Raw genomic sequence first — 16460 nt, 5'->3', positions numbered from 1 at the left:
CTGTAGATTTCTGAATATTAAGGGATTCAAGGGATATGAAGATTGTTCTGGAAAATGGTAAAATTATCAACCATGATCTTGATAAATGGCAGGACAGGTTTAGGGAACCAGATGTTCTCAGGTACTCTAAGTATAGAGAACTTTGGAAAATTAAGATCAGTACTCAACTACCTCACTGGCCACCTTTAAGACACCAAGATACAGTTCATAAGAACGCACACAGATGTCAGCCCATAGATCCAACAATTAACTTTGCCCATGCCCGGATGACTGTTTTTTTCCAAAGTTCTCCCCCTCTTCCAATTCTCAATTTACATTTACTTCTGGCATGTCACTCGTGTCCTGTAGAGAGAAGACTGGTGGAAAAAATAATTTTGATTTATTTCTCTTCTTTTTTAACATTATTAATTCCGGAGATTCACTTTCTACAAGACCGTTGCTAATTTTATTAGGGTTTTTCTTTTAATAGAAACACTTACTGTTTTTTTTTATTTCTGGCTAGTTTTATTTCAGTCTTATTAACAAAATTTTAATCACTTGCTTCTGACTAGTGATGGTATTAAATCAACTATCTCAATAGCATACTATTGATGCAAAGACAATGTCAGTGATCATTAATAGAGTCAGAGAAAACACCAGAGTTTATTGCTCAAATACATTGTATGTATTGATTGATAGAGAACTACCCAACCTAATCCCAGCTCCAATCACTTGATACATTGTCCTGCTTTAAAGTTTCATCCAGTACACCTCCACAGGTTTTTTAAAATAAGCTGAGACTTTTTGTCCCATCCACCCTTTCAGGCCGTGGGTTCCGGACCCCCACCTTTATCTCTGGATAAGAACACTATTCAATTCCCCTTTAAACCTCCCAAAATACTTAAAAATCTATATGGCACTAGTTTTGACCCAGCCACTCAGGGAAATTGATCCTTCCTGCTTACTCACATAGGTCCTGTGTAATTATATATACTTCAATTAATTCTGCCCTCTGCCTCCTCAGTTCCAAGGAGAAAAACCTAAAGCTATCCAATCTCTTCTTAAATATACTATTCCCATTCTCTAAATTTCCCAGTAAAGCCTATTTCATCCTCTTTGGTACAACTGCATTAATTCTATAACACAATGATATGAAATATCCACAAAGTTCAAATTGTACCTGACAAATGTTGTATATACGAGGAATTCTGCAGACGCTGGAAATTCAAGCAACACACATCAAAGTTGCTGGTGAATGCAGCGGGCCAGGCAGCATCTCTAGGAAGAGGTACAGTCGACGTTTCGGGCCGAGACCCTTTGTCAGGACGAAGGGTCTCAGCCTGAAACGTCGACTGTACCTCTTCCTAGAGATGCTGCCTGGCCTGCTGCGTTCACCAGCAACTTTGAAATGTTGTATATGATTCTATCTTAATCTCCCTGCTGTTATTTCCTATGCCCTGGCTAATAAAGCAAGTCATCCCAGATGCCCCTTTCTACCCTTCCTGCAACCTTAAGAGTACGTGGACATAGAGTGAAAGGTTCCTCTATTCTGCCACATGAATCATTTCGTCTACTGCACAGTACCTGGCCTACTGTGCTTCCTCAGTTCTCTACCTTGCAACACTATGGATTGACTTGTTAATGTCCAAGTTACCAGACTTTCAGATCTTCAAAAGCTTTCCCCATCATGACTTGTGTTATTTGCAAGCTTCCTTAACGTTCCTTCCCAAATGTTTGTTTAAAGGGGCCAAGCATCGACTTTTGTGGGACACTAATAGTGATGCACATTAATTATTACTCTGCCTCCTGCCACTGTGCCAATTTTGGATTTAATTTGCTATACTGGATTCTACAAATCTTTGTTCTGTTTTTGATCAGCCTGCCATGCAGGACCTTGTCAAAAACTTTGCCAAAATCCAGGCAGGCTTGAAGCAGAAGTACTGAATTCATCAAGCCTCTTTGTTCCTCCTTCAACATTTAATGAAGTTAGATAGACATAAACTTCCATTAACAAATCTATCCTGAATGCCCTTCATTAACCTGCCTTTCAAAATGAAGCATCATCAGATCTGAATCTAATAATTTAACTATGCTGTAATTGCTTCATTATTCCGGTTATTCCTTCATTCCTTTTTTCAAAAGGAATACAATAGCAGTGCTTCAGCACCACTCCTGTAGGGACAAGAAAGCACTACTGGAAAGTGGAAAGACAAGACTGAATATATAGGATGAGAACTATTGCTCACAGAATAAAAACTGAGTAACTTAATCCCTTTATAACTTTATAAATACATTTATTGTATTTCCAGAAAAAAATACAAGAACTTCAGTAGTAAAAAGGAATGGAATATGTTCCTCACACCACCTTTAGACATCAGATAGCATAATGCTAAAAGCACCTCCAACCTCTTGTTCTGAGTGGCTGGAACTTTTACTGAAAATGAATATAGTTAAATAGAAGATGAGAAATTATGCTTTCCAATGGATGTCAGTAATCAACTGGGCTTTTACAAGAGGTTGGTTTCATGATCACCTTTATGATGTTGATTAAATAAATCTGAAATAAAAAGTAATTTTTTGAATTCCTTGACCTTAAAAAAATGTAATTCTTAGAGAACATTTTCTGTGCACTTTAATTTTATGCTTCAATCATAACCAGAGCACACAGTGCATAACGGAAGTCTGCTTTGCATGCTTCCTCTTTGGAACTTGTGTATGTATGAGGGACTAAGAATATACATGAGTTATGTCAGTTTTGACAATGTGGCTGAAATGTTGGATTTCAGATACACTATGCGGATCAACATGGGCCCTGAACAGGGAAAAAAAAACAGGCTTCAGTACAAGACTATTGAACTCCTATGTTCCTTTAAAGGCACAGACTTTCGCAGTTACTGTCAGGCATCCTTTTGCACGCTCAGCAATGAGCCAGATTTTCAAGTCATATTTCACATCAGTCCTTCTCTACTTGTGTTTGGAGGGATAGGTCAGTCCCAATTCTCTCTTCAGTTGTCCACCTCTGCTGAATCCCACAGCTCCAATCTAGCACTGATGATATTGAGTGCCCATTGTAATGTCTGTCCCAGTATCTCTAACCCCATGGGATATTCAGCAAAGGCAATGAAAATGCACTGAAAAAACTGCTTTGCAGAGCCTGAATGACAATTACACAACCACTTCAACAATGGAAAGTGGGCATCTGACTCATCAAATTTGGGCTAGGACTACACAAGAATAATCCAGCAGACACATTCCTCCTGTCCTCTTCATATCTCTACAAAATTTAGGAACTGGTAGTGCTGAAAAATGAATTATGCATTACTCTATTAGTTTTCTGGTCCAATTCACTTTGCATTGTAAATAAATAATCCACTGCCTAAAGAGATTAATATGAGCTGTGTATTAACCAGAAATGCATGGCAGAGTACTTTGAAGTAGAGTGACATGGGTACTTTAGTTCATTCACATCAATTTTTAATGCACAAAACACTTCAGCCTCATGTGCACAGCTCTGCATATTTATGCAATACATTGAGATTCATCAACATGGTATAAAACACAGAACTAGAGGAGTAAACAGAATTAATGTCTTATATTTTGTTTACTTTGAAATTAATTAAACACATAATTCACGAACAAGTTGCAGGAGTCAGAAGATCCCAAACATCCAGAGTATTCCAGGTGTTGGCAGCACAAATGGCTCATGTGATGTTACACAACTGAGAAAGTAAATTCTCTCTTTGACAATATAAAAAAATCTAAAAATACTGCAAAATCTGTTTTTATTTTGAAAATTATAGTTTTAATTCCGCATAAACTATGCACCCAGAATGCACAAGTATTACTAATAAAGTAGAGGAAAATTTTGCTGCCAACCTTATACTGGAAACATTCCCATTCGAAAAAGACAAAGCATTTGGAATGATCTGAAAGGACTAAGTAACTAATTCTGAATTATTTTCACAAATGAGGTATTTATCACTGACTGATACCTGCACTGCCTTCTCATCCAGTGGTTTCAACTTGCTGTGAATCTTGTAGCGTGGACGCTTCTGCAAATTGGAGTCATCTACACCAGTGAAAATTGAAACATAATCTTGAAGCCTCTCAGGTGCAGGGTACTTTGCACTGGAAAAGACCTATAAAAGGCAAATATATATTTTTAATGTGGCATTTGCAAAATATCAGTGTATACTAATATCCACAACATGGTAACTCTGTAGCAACTTCTGCCTAACCCCTCCACAAACTTCAAGGTTTCCATTTAGCTTCCTAAGCAGGGCATAACAGGAAATTATAGGTGCAAAGAAACAAAATCATAGGGACATTAATCTACATATAGCCTGGACAAGTTATATCAGCAGTAATACTGCACAGTGTGTAACAGATGGTACCATATTGAGGATCAAATGAGAAAACAGATTATTTTTAGCTCAAGTAATGTGTAATGAGAAAAAGCTAACTGATGATCTGACATTTAACACAGATTTTGGGGAATATTGATCAGAATACAATAGAATTTTATACAAAAACTGAAAATGATTTAGTTTAATCCATGACCAAGATCTTAAATCCAAATAAAGCAAATTATGAAAGTATGAGGCACATGTTTATCCATGATAGATAGGGGAAACTATATTTAAAGCTCTGACAGAATCAGTAACAGCTACTTTTAAGGAACTAATGTTTATGTATTATGAAGGCCAAAAAGAACATAGTAGTAATTCATTCATGCAATCAAGCGTTGTACAAGAACAAAGGAAAAAGTTAAAATGTCAAAATGCAAACCTGAAGATTAGGTCATTTTCTAAATTCAGCAAAGGAGAATGAACTCCTGGGAAAAGGAAAAGCTGAGTACAAGAGTAGGCTAGCAAGAAACCTAAAAAGATCGTAGAATGCCTATAGAAATGCAAGAAGGTAAAGATTACCCTAAGTTAAATATTCATTCATTTTTCATGACAATGGCATTTACTGCTCATCTCTAATTGCACTCAAGAAGATCACTGCAGTGAGCTACCTTTTGGACTTTTAACGATCCTCATAGTCATGTCTGGATAGGGAGCTCCAGGATTTTGTTCTAGTTACAATGAAGGACTGATAATATATTGTCAAATTAGGATGCTATGTGACTTTGAGGGTAACCAGCATGCATGGTGTTCCTCCACACATACTACCCCTCCCCATCCTGTTGATAGAATCCTTTTGAGTTTGGGAGTGCCACTAAAGCCCAAGTGAGTAACTCCAATGTATTTAGTAGATGATGCACACCACAGCCGTAGAAATATACAAATGGGCTGCTTCAGTATATAGTTTCTTGAGTGCTGTTGGAGCTACATGTATTCAGACAAGTGGGGTGTACTCTATTAATTCATGACTTGTGCTTTGCAGATATTGGAAAGGCTTTGGGAAAATTTGGTATTTGTGCGACTGAACTAGTTAACTTTCTAGTTAATGTTGATCCCACAGAAATTGATGGTGAGGGAGTCAGCAATGCTAATACCACTGAGTACCAAATGTAGGTGGTAAGACTTTCTTAATGGAAATAGTTATTCGCCAATGTTTCTGGGCATATTACTTTACATTTCCAACTTATTTCAGAATGCTATCCAGATGTTCTATATGCAGATTAGGTCAGGCTAATTTAATAACAACTTGCAAGACCAGCAAATATCCCCATTTCTGAACATATGCTCAAAGTAGCAGAGGGAGTGGGATGGTAGGATGAGGTCGTGCAACAGGAGGTAGATGGTGATTATTGATGAAGCAACTGAAGCTGGCTGGGGAACTTCTGAAGTGATTTCCTGACAATGAGCTAGTTGACTTTCAACAACCACAGCCAACTTCTTTTGTGCAAGACTGAACTCCAATCACTGAAAATGTTTTTCTTTGACACCTATTGATTTCAATTTTACTAGGGCTCCTCAATGCCACACTATCAAATGCTGCCTTGATCACTTTCACCTCACCTCACCTCTGGAATTCAGTTTTTTTTCCCCGTGTTTGGAGCAAATGATGAGATTGCATCCTACGTAGTCCAAACTGAGCATCGATAAGCAGACTATTGTGAGAACATTAGGAATAAAAAAATTGCAGACAAATTAAATATTTGTCTGTATTTTTGGAAGTGGTGCTGAGCAAGTTCACCAGATTGATTCCAGAGAGATGATGTGCTTAACCCATGAGGAGAGATCGAGTTTCCTAGGACTATTCTTGCTGGAATTCAGAAGAATAAGAGGGGATCTTATAAAAACACATATAATTATGAAAGGGATAGATAAGGTAGAAGCAGAAAAGTCGGGTCCACTGATGAGTGAGGCTAGCACTAAGATATATAGCCTCAAGAATTGGGTGAATAGATTTAGGACAGAGATGAGAAGAAATTACTTTTCCCAGAGAGTTGTAGATCTGTCAAATTCTCTGCTCAGAGAAGCAGTAGAGTCTACCTCATTAAAAATATTTAAGACACGGTAAGACAACATTTTTACATAGCAGGGGAATTAAAGGTTATGAAGAAACGGCAGGTAGGTGGATCTGAGTCCATGGTCATGTCAGCCATGATACTATTGAATGGCAGAGCAGGATTGACAGGCCAGATGGATAACTCCTGTTCTATTTCTTATGCCTTTGTCTGTAAGCTAAAGCTCCATTCTTACTGGCTCTGAAATAACAAAAAATTTGCACACAAATGTTTAAATAGTTACTTGACTAGAAGTACAAAAATTGTCTCAATGCAAATTCAAATTAAATTTGAGTACAAATACAGTAGTTAGTTTTACACCACAATTTGCAATGAAAATATCAGAACACCTAAATTCAAATTGTGTAACAAGGGAATAAGAGCTAACTTCATGACTCCTCGTTTCCGTAAAGAAACTCAAGCTAGAATCATATCCACTCAAAGAAAATAAGGTACTCAGCCCTCACTTTAGTAGCTTTCTTGCTGCCTTTGATTTTCTTGATCTTGGCTTGTGCCAAGTTGATCCGGTCACTGATAGATCTCAAGCGAGTTTGGTTACTCTCCACATTTTGGGAAACCCTGTAACAAGACATCCTTCTATTAAGATTTTCTCTTAAGTAGTGAAATGCCATGACCCAGTTATGATACATAAAAGATTCTGCCGATGCTGGAAATCTTGGGTGTACATACATACAAGTGCTGGATGAACTCAGCATGTCTTGGCCTGAAATGTTAATTAGACATTTCCTTCCACAGATGCTGCCTGACCTGCTGAGTTCCTCCAACATTTTGTATGCATTGCCCAGTTATGATGCATGTAATACTAGGACAGCTAAGTGGATTCTAATTGGTTAAATGGATAACAAGTTTTGAGAGCAGCTTGTCACAATGTTCAACTTCAGGGGTCAATTCTGTCCTCTGCAGATAGTTTCAGGAGTGTACAGATTGTACTGGAACAGGCATAACGATCAATTCCTCAGAAGATCATTGAAAGCCGCAAGGAAGGTCAATGCCGAGAAAGTGGGATGACAGACAGGTGAATTATTAGGCCAGTAGCTTTGACCAAATACAATTTGGATAAAGTACGCCCCTACCCGCCACATATGATACTCTGAATTTAGGCTAACATATTGCAGTAATAGAAGGATTCAGGTTCACAAAGCTTTCAAAGCAAAACTAAAGTTATATGATTACTTATGGTAAGAAAAATGGGAATTTAAAGTTTTGTGCTTAGGTATAGAATATTAAATGTGAAGAGGTAATGATCAGCCTATACAAAACTGAAAATCTAGACTTCAACATTATTTTACCACGTGCAATGTACTTGTTAGAAGTGTGATGCAATACTCTCCATCTACCCAAATAGTACAACTTCAATGAGATAATCAATGTTTAAGATAAAGTAACTTAATTCAGCTCAAGTCACATAAGCTTTCAGTACCCACCTCCCCACCCACTTCCATATCATAAATGCTGTGTACACCAGCTGATTCCCTCAATTATTTATGATTTATCCCTCAATTAATTACAATTTACATTAATGACATGGAGGTAGGGGCAGAATTAAGGTATCCAAGTCTGCTATGACACAAAAATAGGTGGGAGGGCATGTTGCAAAGAGGACGTCAGAAATCTATAATAGGATGTAGACAGGTTGAGCGGAAGAGCGAAAATAGCAACCCAAAGTTTTGTGTGGGCAAGTCTGAAATTATGCACGTTTAACCGTTAGAGGAATTTAAAGACAAACTTGTCCACAATGCTACCAGGTCCTTCATCCAAATCAATAACATATAAAGTGAAAAGTTAGGCTCTCTAACTGACACCTGCAGAACTTCAACAGCAGTTATCCTAAAAAAGAACCCCATGATTTTCAAGATTTCAGCAGAATCTGCTATTGGTATTTCTGGATCAGATAGGAATGATAATTACTCTTATAATCAATTAAAAGAACATCCCTAAAACTTTAACATTCATGTAAAATCTGTATGATCTTTTATACCTAACAGTTTTTGTGTTACAAACAATTCTAAAAGAGGTCAGTATGGTAGCTTAGCGGTTAAGCATAACGCTTTACAGCACCAGTGAACCAGGTCCATTTTCCGCCACTGCCTGGAAAGAGTTTGCATGTTCTCCCCATGGCAATGTGGCTTTCTTCGGGTGCTCCGGTTTCCTCCCACAGTCCAAAGACGTAGGTTAATTGGTCATTGTAAATTGGTAAAATCGGGGATTACTGGGCAGTGCGGCTTGAAGGGGCAGAAGGGCCTATTCTGCACTATATCTCAATAAATAAAATTAAAGAACAATATTAGCATTTACACATGCACATTCCCAGCAATCAGAAAGCTGCTACATGGAAGTCATTAGTAGTTAGAATCCTGCATTCCTTGGATAATCAGACAAGATCATAATCTTTTAGCAACACATGCAATGAAATCAGATTATTTATGAAACAGATCTCATTTCCATACAGATTTGTCCAGTTTTTTTCTCCAAATCTTAGGCTTTCGACAAGATTCTTCAAAATAAATCTTTTTGCACATTGCACGTCTTACAGAGTGTGACAGCTACCACGGTTCAACTTGGTAAAGGTAGAAAGTAGGGACAATTCAGTCCAATACCAAAAATGTTTCAAGTGTTAGGCTGGATGATCACAGCTAAGTCAAGGATACATCAGTGATGATTGCAAGGGAATTATTTTCTAATTACAAAACAGAGGAAAACAAGGAAATAGCTCACTCAAACAAATAAATTAATGACAGAAATGATGCACACAAATTGAAGGTAATCACACCCAGCAACTCAGAAAGAACCAGTTGACGATTAAGTTTCCATTTATTACACCCCTACTGCAAGTTTCTAAATGACACTTTGGTGCACCTCTAACAGAACCAATTCCATATCTTAACTCAAACACCATTACAAAGTCCTCATTTCTCTGTGAAAGAATTCTCACTGCCAATGGTATACAGTCAAATCAACCTATCTCCCTTATTTCTTTGTGGACTTAAACTCTTCTTCCAGCTCCTCCTTCCTCAAGCTTAGCCAGAGGTTGGTGAAACAATGGAATTTATTGCCAGAGATGGCTGTGGAGGCCATGCCAGAGGGTGATAGCTTTTTGATTAGTAAGGGTGTCGGGAGTTATGAATTGAATGGACTTTATTACTTACATCCTTCATATACATGAGTAAAAATCTTTACATTATCGTTGTCAGGTCGCATCTGGAATTTCCAGTTGGCAGACAATTTCCCTCTGTGCTGCTCTGTCCCGACACTTGTCCACAACGTCCCTAGTCTTGTCCAGCTTGGTCCAATCCTTGACGTTATCCAGCCACTTTGTTCTTTGCCTTCCTCTTCCTTTCTTTCCCTCCACCCTTCCATATAGCAAGTCCGACAAGATGTTATCTCTCGCGTAACGTGTCCACAATAAGCAACTTTTAACTTCATGATCTTCTCCAGCAGTATCCGTGGTCTATCAACTTCGGACAAAACCCTCTCATTTGAAACTTTCTCTACCCAGTTGATCTTCAACATTCGTCGATAGCACCACATTTCAAAAGCATTAATTCGTTTCATGTCATCCTTCTTCAGGGTCCATGTTTCTGATCCATACCTCAACACTGCCCATATGTAACATTCGAGGAAGCGGATTCTACTTTGGATGTCTACCTTCCAATTGCATAGTACATCTTTTAGCTTCATGAACTGGGTCTTAGCCATACCTATTCTCCTTCTGATCTCAACTTCACATCTCCCATCATCTGTCAGACAACTGCCAAGATAATGAAACTTTCGCACCTGTTCAATGTTTTGTCCATTCACTTGTAATGATACCACCATGAATGAGTCTTTACATTATATCTCCGTCTAAATGTGCATTGTGCAATTTATAGTAATTTGCAATAAATAGTACGTACAACAGGGCAGTCAATATTACACAGAAATACAATTGTCTCAGCGTGAATTAATCAGTCTGAAGGCCTGGTGGAAGAAGCTGTCCCGGAGCCTGTTGATCCTGTCTTTTATGCTGCGGTACCGTTTCCCAGATGGTACCAGCTAGAACAGGTTTGTGGTTGGAGTGACTCGGGTCCCCAAAGATCCCTTTTTACACAACTATCTTTGTAAATGTCCTGAGTAGTGGGAAGTTCACATCTACAGGTGCGTTCAGCTGGTCCGCACCACTCTCTGCAGAGTCCTGCGACTGAGGGACTGAGCTCCCATCCAGGCAGTGATGCATCCAGTCAGGATGCTCTCAATTGTGCCCCTGTAGAAAGTTCATAGGATTTGGGGGCCCATACCAAACTTCTTCAACCGCACCTGAGGTGAAAGAGGCACTGGTGTGCTTTTTTCACCGCACAGCCAGTATGTAGAGACCACATTTGATCCTCACCCTCTCAGCCCCAGATCCATTGATGTCTATAGGGGTTAGCCTGTCTCCAAACCTCCTGGAGTCCAACCAGCTCCTTTGTTTTTGCGACACTAAAGGAGAGATTGCTTTCTTGAAGGTAATGACTTCTTCTCTGCAGGCTGCTTTGTTATTATTTGAGATTAGGCCTATCAATGTAGCATCGTCAGCAAATTTAATTAGCTGATTGAAGCTGTGGGTGGCAACATAATCATGGGTATACAGAGAGTAAAGGAGGGGGCTTAGGACACAGCCCCGAGGGGCACAGGTGTTGAGGGTCAGAGGGGCAGAGGTGAGGGAGCCCAATCTTACCACCTGGTAAGAATGGAGAATGGGGTTGCAAGGGATAATCAACCATGATGGAATGGCGGAGTGGACTGGAGGGCCGAATGACCTAATTCTGCAACTAAGATTCTGGTCTTAGGTCAAGTCTTTTAAGTACAAGAGTTTCTACTTTCATTATCATTTTATGGACATACTGAAGAATATCACTGATCTGGTGAATGGCTTCATTGTGAAGCAAGTCCAATAAGTTGATTGGGACAAAACACACCAGTTCTCCAATGAAGTACTACTGCATATTTTCAACGTAGCATTGGAAAACCAGAAACAGGAGAGTTCCTGATTTTTCTATGGAGAGAAGAAAAATTCTAACCTCCAAGGTTCTACCAATTACCTAAACCTATGCCTGCTAGCAACTGACATTCCTGCTAAAAGAAATAAGTTCCTTCTGTTCACCTTAGTTTGGAGCCTGGTTATCTTATGTTGTTTTTGATCACGAGTAATGCTGAGGGGCTCAGTTTTCAGCCTCTGAGCATTACTCATCCATTCCTTTGTATCAAAGGCGAAGGTTTTTAGTTAGCTTGGCCTCAAACCCTACAACTTTCATCCAAAAGCTATCTATACAACTCTCTTTAAGCCCAGATTTATGGCCAATTCTTCATCAGATGCTTGATATTAATGCCTTCTGCTTAACATGCCTTGAAACATTAGAAAAAGACTTCCATTTAAATAGCACCTTCACAATCACAGAATGTTCCAATGCACTGTACATGTATTTGTGCACTTTTGAAGTATATTTTCTGTTGTAGAGATCTAGGACAATCTGACACAGCATAATCATCCGATCATGGATTTTTGAGTGACTGATGAATATTGAGACTAACTCCCCTCTATAGGCAGCAGTGAAAAAATGCAAATATTAATTATGCACTGCACTACAAGCTATAAAAAGACATATACAATCTCAGCTTGTTTTCAATGGTTAACACAGATATACCAAAATATTCTCAAGGTCCATACCTAGTGAACACATCATTGGAGATTTGCTGGAGATATTGAAGGGCATCACTGATCTGATGAATGGCTTCCTCTCGGCGCAAGTCTGACTGGATGATTGGAACAGTGTACACCTGTCCTTCAATGAAGTATTTCTGCGTCATTTTAATTCAATATCGGAAAACTGAAAGCAAGAGAAGTTAATTACCATATCTTCTATTTACATAGGAAGCATTTCAGCCCACAAGTCTATATCAGCTCTCAAGAACAAGCACATTCCCCTACTGCATTTCCCTATAACCCATTCTCACTCAATTCCTACCAACTTCTTCCCTCCCTCCTCCAGATTTGACCGTTCATCTATATAGTTGAGGCAATTTACAGCAGCCAATCAACCCACTAACCCACACTTCTTCAAGCTATGGAGGGAAACTGAAGCCCCCAGTGGAATCCCACAGGTCACATGAAAACATGCAAACTCCACATATACATCCCTGGAATTTAGGATTGAACCAGGTCATCAGAGTTGTGAGGTAGCAGCTCTACTGGCTATGCCACTGGTACAAGTGCTGCCTCACTGCTTAAAAAGAATAATAGCTGTTCATTCATTTTTCCTTTTGCAAAGAACCATTGATTTCTGAGATAGGCAACACATTCAAAAATCGAGATTATTGTCAATATACACTCGTGCAATGAAAAGCTTGTAGAGGTTTAGAGGCACATAGCATCATATAAGCAGCACTCACAAAAAAAAACAAATTATACTACAAGTCCATTGTGCAAGGTCATCATAGTATTGTTAAACACTAGTGATTGGTTGTGTCTTTTGGTTCACTGGGTGAAGCAGCTGTTCTTGAACCTGGTGGTGTGGGACTTTAGGCTTCACTATGTATCGAGGGGTCCAGAATGAATGCAGATTTCCAAAAATCATATGAACGCAAATGGTCAATAATACCCTTCTTACATGATACATATCGTTTGATATCACCCTAATTAAACGTCAGTTATTTGTAAACAACTAGCTCTTTCATACGACCGGGAAACGTACAAACATCTACTATCCCATCTGCCCGCGCCTAGATAGGAGGGGGACTGCAATTATGACCGGAGATAGGGTGAGTGAGTGATTTGAATGTGCCCGACCCTCTGATCCCAACTTTCGGGAACTAACTGTTGAACCTTCCTGTCAGGAGATCTCTTTTAGCGCATGCGTACACATACCCGCACCCCCCCCCGCAACTCCCTCGCGCAGCATTCATGTTCTCCCCCATCAAATTTGCTTTGTGAAGGTGGCTGTCTCCCACGCTTGGGACTTTGGTGCCACCGTCAGCTCAACCACCAACAGGCAACCCCCCCCCCCCCCATCATTCAATATCCCCAGCTCTAGCTCTCCGTCATCTTACCTCGGGAAATGAATCCACGCCTGCGCATCGCCTTACATCTTGTGCGCATGCGTTTACTACATCGCCGGCCAGAAACCACGCCCTCAGGTCGCCACTCTGGGCCTTGTGGGAAGCTTCGCCTTCTTCCCCTCGCTTGCTGGCCTGGTCATTTAGTTAATTAGTAATTATCTCATATTTTGGCATCCATATATTTTATTTCACGTTTATGTGATTATCTCCATACCTACTCTATCCAAATCTTATATGGTTAAAACAATTCTGTCAAATTATGCCTGTCCTTTTTTTGCGGAAAGACTACTAATTTGTTCACCCCATCTTCCCAACAGTTTAACTGGGATAGGGTTCCTCTTGTCCTCACCTACCATTCCATAATCTTCCCACATCCAACACAACATTCTACGTAGCTTCCGCCATCTTCGATGGGATCCTACCACTAAACACATCTTTACCTCCCCCCACGCTCTGCTTTATGAAGGGACTGCCGCCCTCTTTTATTTCCTTGCCCCTTCGTTCCTCCCGGCACATATCCCCGCAAGCGACAGAAATGCTACACCTGCCCATTCACCTCCAGTCAGGAATCCAAACAGTCCTTCCGGATGAGGCAACACCTCAGTGGCGAATTTATTGGAGTCATCTATTGTATCTGGTTCTCCCAATGAGACCCAGCATAAATTGGAGGACTGCTCCATCTGGGAAAAGTAGAATTTCCCAGTGACCAACCATTTTAATTCCTATCCCCATTCCTGTTCCCACATGTTGTTCCATGGCCTCCTCTTCTGCCATAATGAGGCCATTCTCAGTGTGGAGGAGCAACACCTGATATTCTGTCTTTGTAACTTCCAACCTGAGAGCCTGGACATGGATTTCGATATTTTTTTCCCTCCCCCTTCCCTCTTATATTCCCCATTCTGGTTTCTTACCTCTTCTCCTCATCTGCCTATTGCCTCCCCTGATGCCCCTCCCTATTCCATTTCTCCCATGGTCCACTCTCTTCTCCCACCAGCTTTCTTCTTAAAATTCAAAGTAAACTTATAATCAAAGTACATTATGTCACCTTCCAGTGGTCCCCAACCACCGGGACGTGAGGAAACGATATGAGTCAGCTGCACCTTTCCTCATTCCCTGTCACGCAATGTCGAACTTGAAATAGGGTTGCCAACTGTCCCGTATTTGCTGAGACATCCAGTATATTGGGCTAAATTGGTTTGTCCCACAGGGGACCGCCCTTGTCCTGTATTTCCCCCCGCTAAGGTAGAGCGTTCCTATGAAACCTTCCGTGCTGAAATGGCGTGAAGCGAAGAAGCAATTACCATTAATTTATATGGGAAAATTTTTGAGCGTTCCCAGACCCAAAAAAAACCTAACAAATCATACCCAAATAACACATAAAACCGAAAATAAATAACACTAACATATACAGTAGTAAAAGTAGGAATGATATGATAAATATACAGCCTGTATAAAGTAGAAATAATGTATGTACAGTATGGTCAGGAAGATGAAGGCAAAACCGATTTGTGGGAAAAAAATCGGCATGTACGCACATGCGCATACAGGTACCCGCGTAAGGCTTCATGGTCATTGTGGTCTTTACTGAGGTAAAGTGTCCCAGGATTTGACTGCTACTTTTGTCCCTTATTTGGGAGTGAGAAAATTGGCAACCTTAACTGTAAAAGACATGTTGAGGTGAGTTTAACCCTACTTGAACACCTCCCCCCCCCACCCCCCGTTGGCCAGTCCGCAAGAATATTGTCAATATTAAACCGGTCCACGGTGCAAAAAAGGTTGGGGACCCCTGCCTTATTCAACTCGAGATAGGTTTTCTTGCGGGCATAGATAGTAAATCCAAGTCACACAATAGAATCAATGAAGGACTGCACTCAACAGGATGGACAAACAACCAATGTGCAGAGCACAGCAAACTGAAAATATAAAAGAAAAAATAATAATAAATAAATAAGCAATCATTATCGAGAACATAGGATGAAGAGCCCTTGAATGTGAATCCACAGGTTGTGGGAACAGTTCAATGATGGAGCAAGTGAAGTTATCCTCTTTGGTCTAAGAACCTGATGGTTGAGGGATAGTAATTGTGAGAGAGAGCCTGTCTGAGATGCCAAAGTGTTGGGGTGGACTGTAGTTTTTGATGGATTCTAGATCAAGAGCCCTTCGGGGGCTTCTGCTATTGTTGGCATGATGGAACCATCAATTCAACTTGGTGAACCAACCCTGGAAAACGTGGACCACTTCCCGTGTCTTGGAAGTCACCTTTCCTCCAATATTGACCTTAATGATGAGATCCAATATCGTCTTAAATGTGCTGGAACAGCTTTTGGACGTCTCCAAACAAGAGTCTTTCATGATCATGACACCTGAACAGACACCAAAATGTTAGTGTACAAAGCAGTGGTAATCCCAACGCTCCTGTATGCATCAGAAACCTGGACAACATACCGACGACATCTGAAGGCACTTAAAAAGTTCCATCAACACTGTCTTCGAAACATCTTGAATATCAGCTGGGAAGATAGAAGAACCAACGTCATCGTGCTAAATGAAGCAAAGACAACAAGCATTGAAGCCTACGTTATCGAGAACCAACTAAGGTGAAGCGGTCATGTTGTTCGGATGAAAGATGAATGTCTGCCAAAACAAATCTTCTACTCCCAGCTTAAAGAAGGCAAACGTAAAAGAGGCGGACAACAGAAGAGATTCAAAGACGTCTTAAAAGCCAACATGAAGAAAGGTAACATCGACATCAACAATTGGGAAACCAATGCCAAGGACAGGAAACTCTGGCAAGTCATCATCCGAGAAGGAACAGCAACTTTCGAAGCCAACAGATGTGCAGAATTAGAAGAAAAGAGAAGAAAATGGAAAGAGAGGCAGCAACAACCAAAGTCCGATCTGCCATCTGGAACTACCTGTCCTGAATGTGGAA

At 40.1% G+C, this 16460-nt stretch overlaps 1 protein-coding gene across 1 annotated transcript in view; it reads right to left on the bottom strand.

Moving 5' to 3' along the window:
* The window catches only part of wash1 (WAS protein family homolog 1), a 31895-nt gene extending 18334 nt beyond the window's left edge, over window positions 1-13561 (bottom strand). The window contains exons 1-4 of the mRNA XM_072267689.1: window positions 13520-13561; window positions 12141-12300; window positions 6904-7015; window positions 3972-4118 (exon numbers count right to left, since the gene is read on the bottom strand). Coding sequence (XP_072123790.1) covers window positions 3972-4118; window positions 6904-7015; window positions 12141-12280 — 399 coding nt within the window. The 5' untranslated portion in view covers window positions 12281-12300; window positions 13520-13561. The remainder of the gene's footprint in view (window positions 1-3971; window positions 4119-6903; window positions 7016-12140; window positions 12301-13519) is intronic.
* Window positions 13562-16460: the final 2899 nt, after the last annotated feature.

Source organism: Mobula birostris, chromosome 9 (assembly GCF_030028105.1).
Source record: "Mobula birostris isolate sMobBir1 chromosome 9, sMobBir1.hap1, whole genome shotgun sequence".
Classification (NCBI taxonomy): domain Eukaryota; kingdom Metazoa; phylum Chordata; class Chondrichthyes; order Myliobatiformes; family Myliobatidae; genus Mobula; species Mobula birostris.
This window is presented reverse-complemented; position numbering and strand designations above follow the sequence as displayed.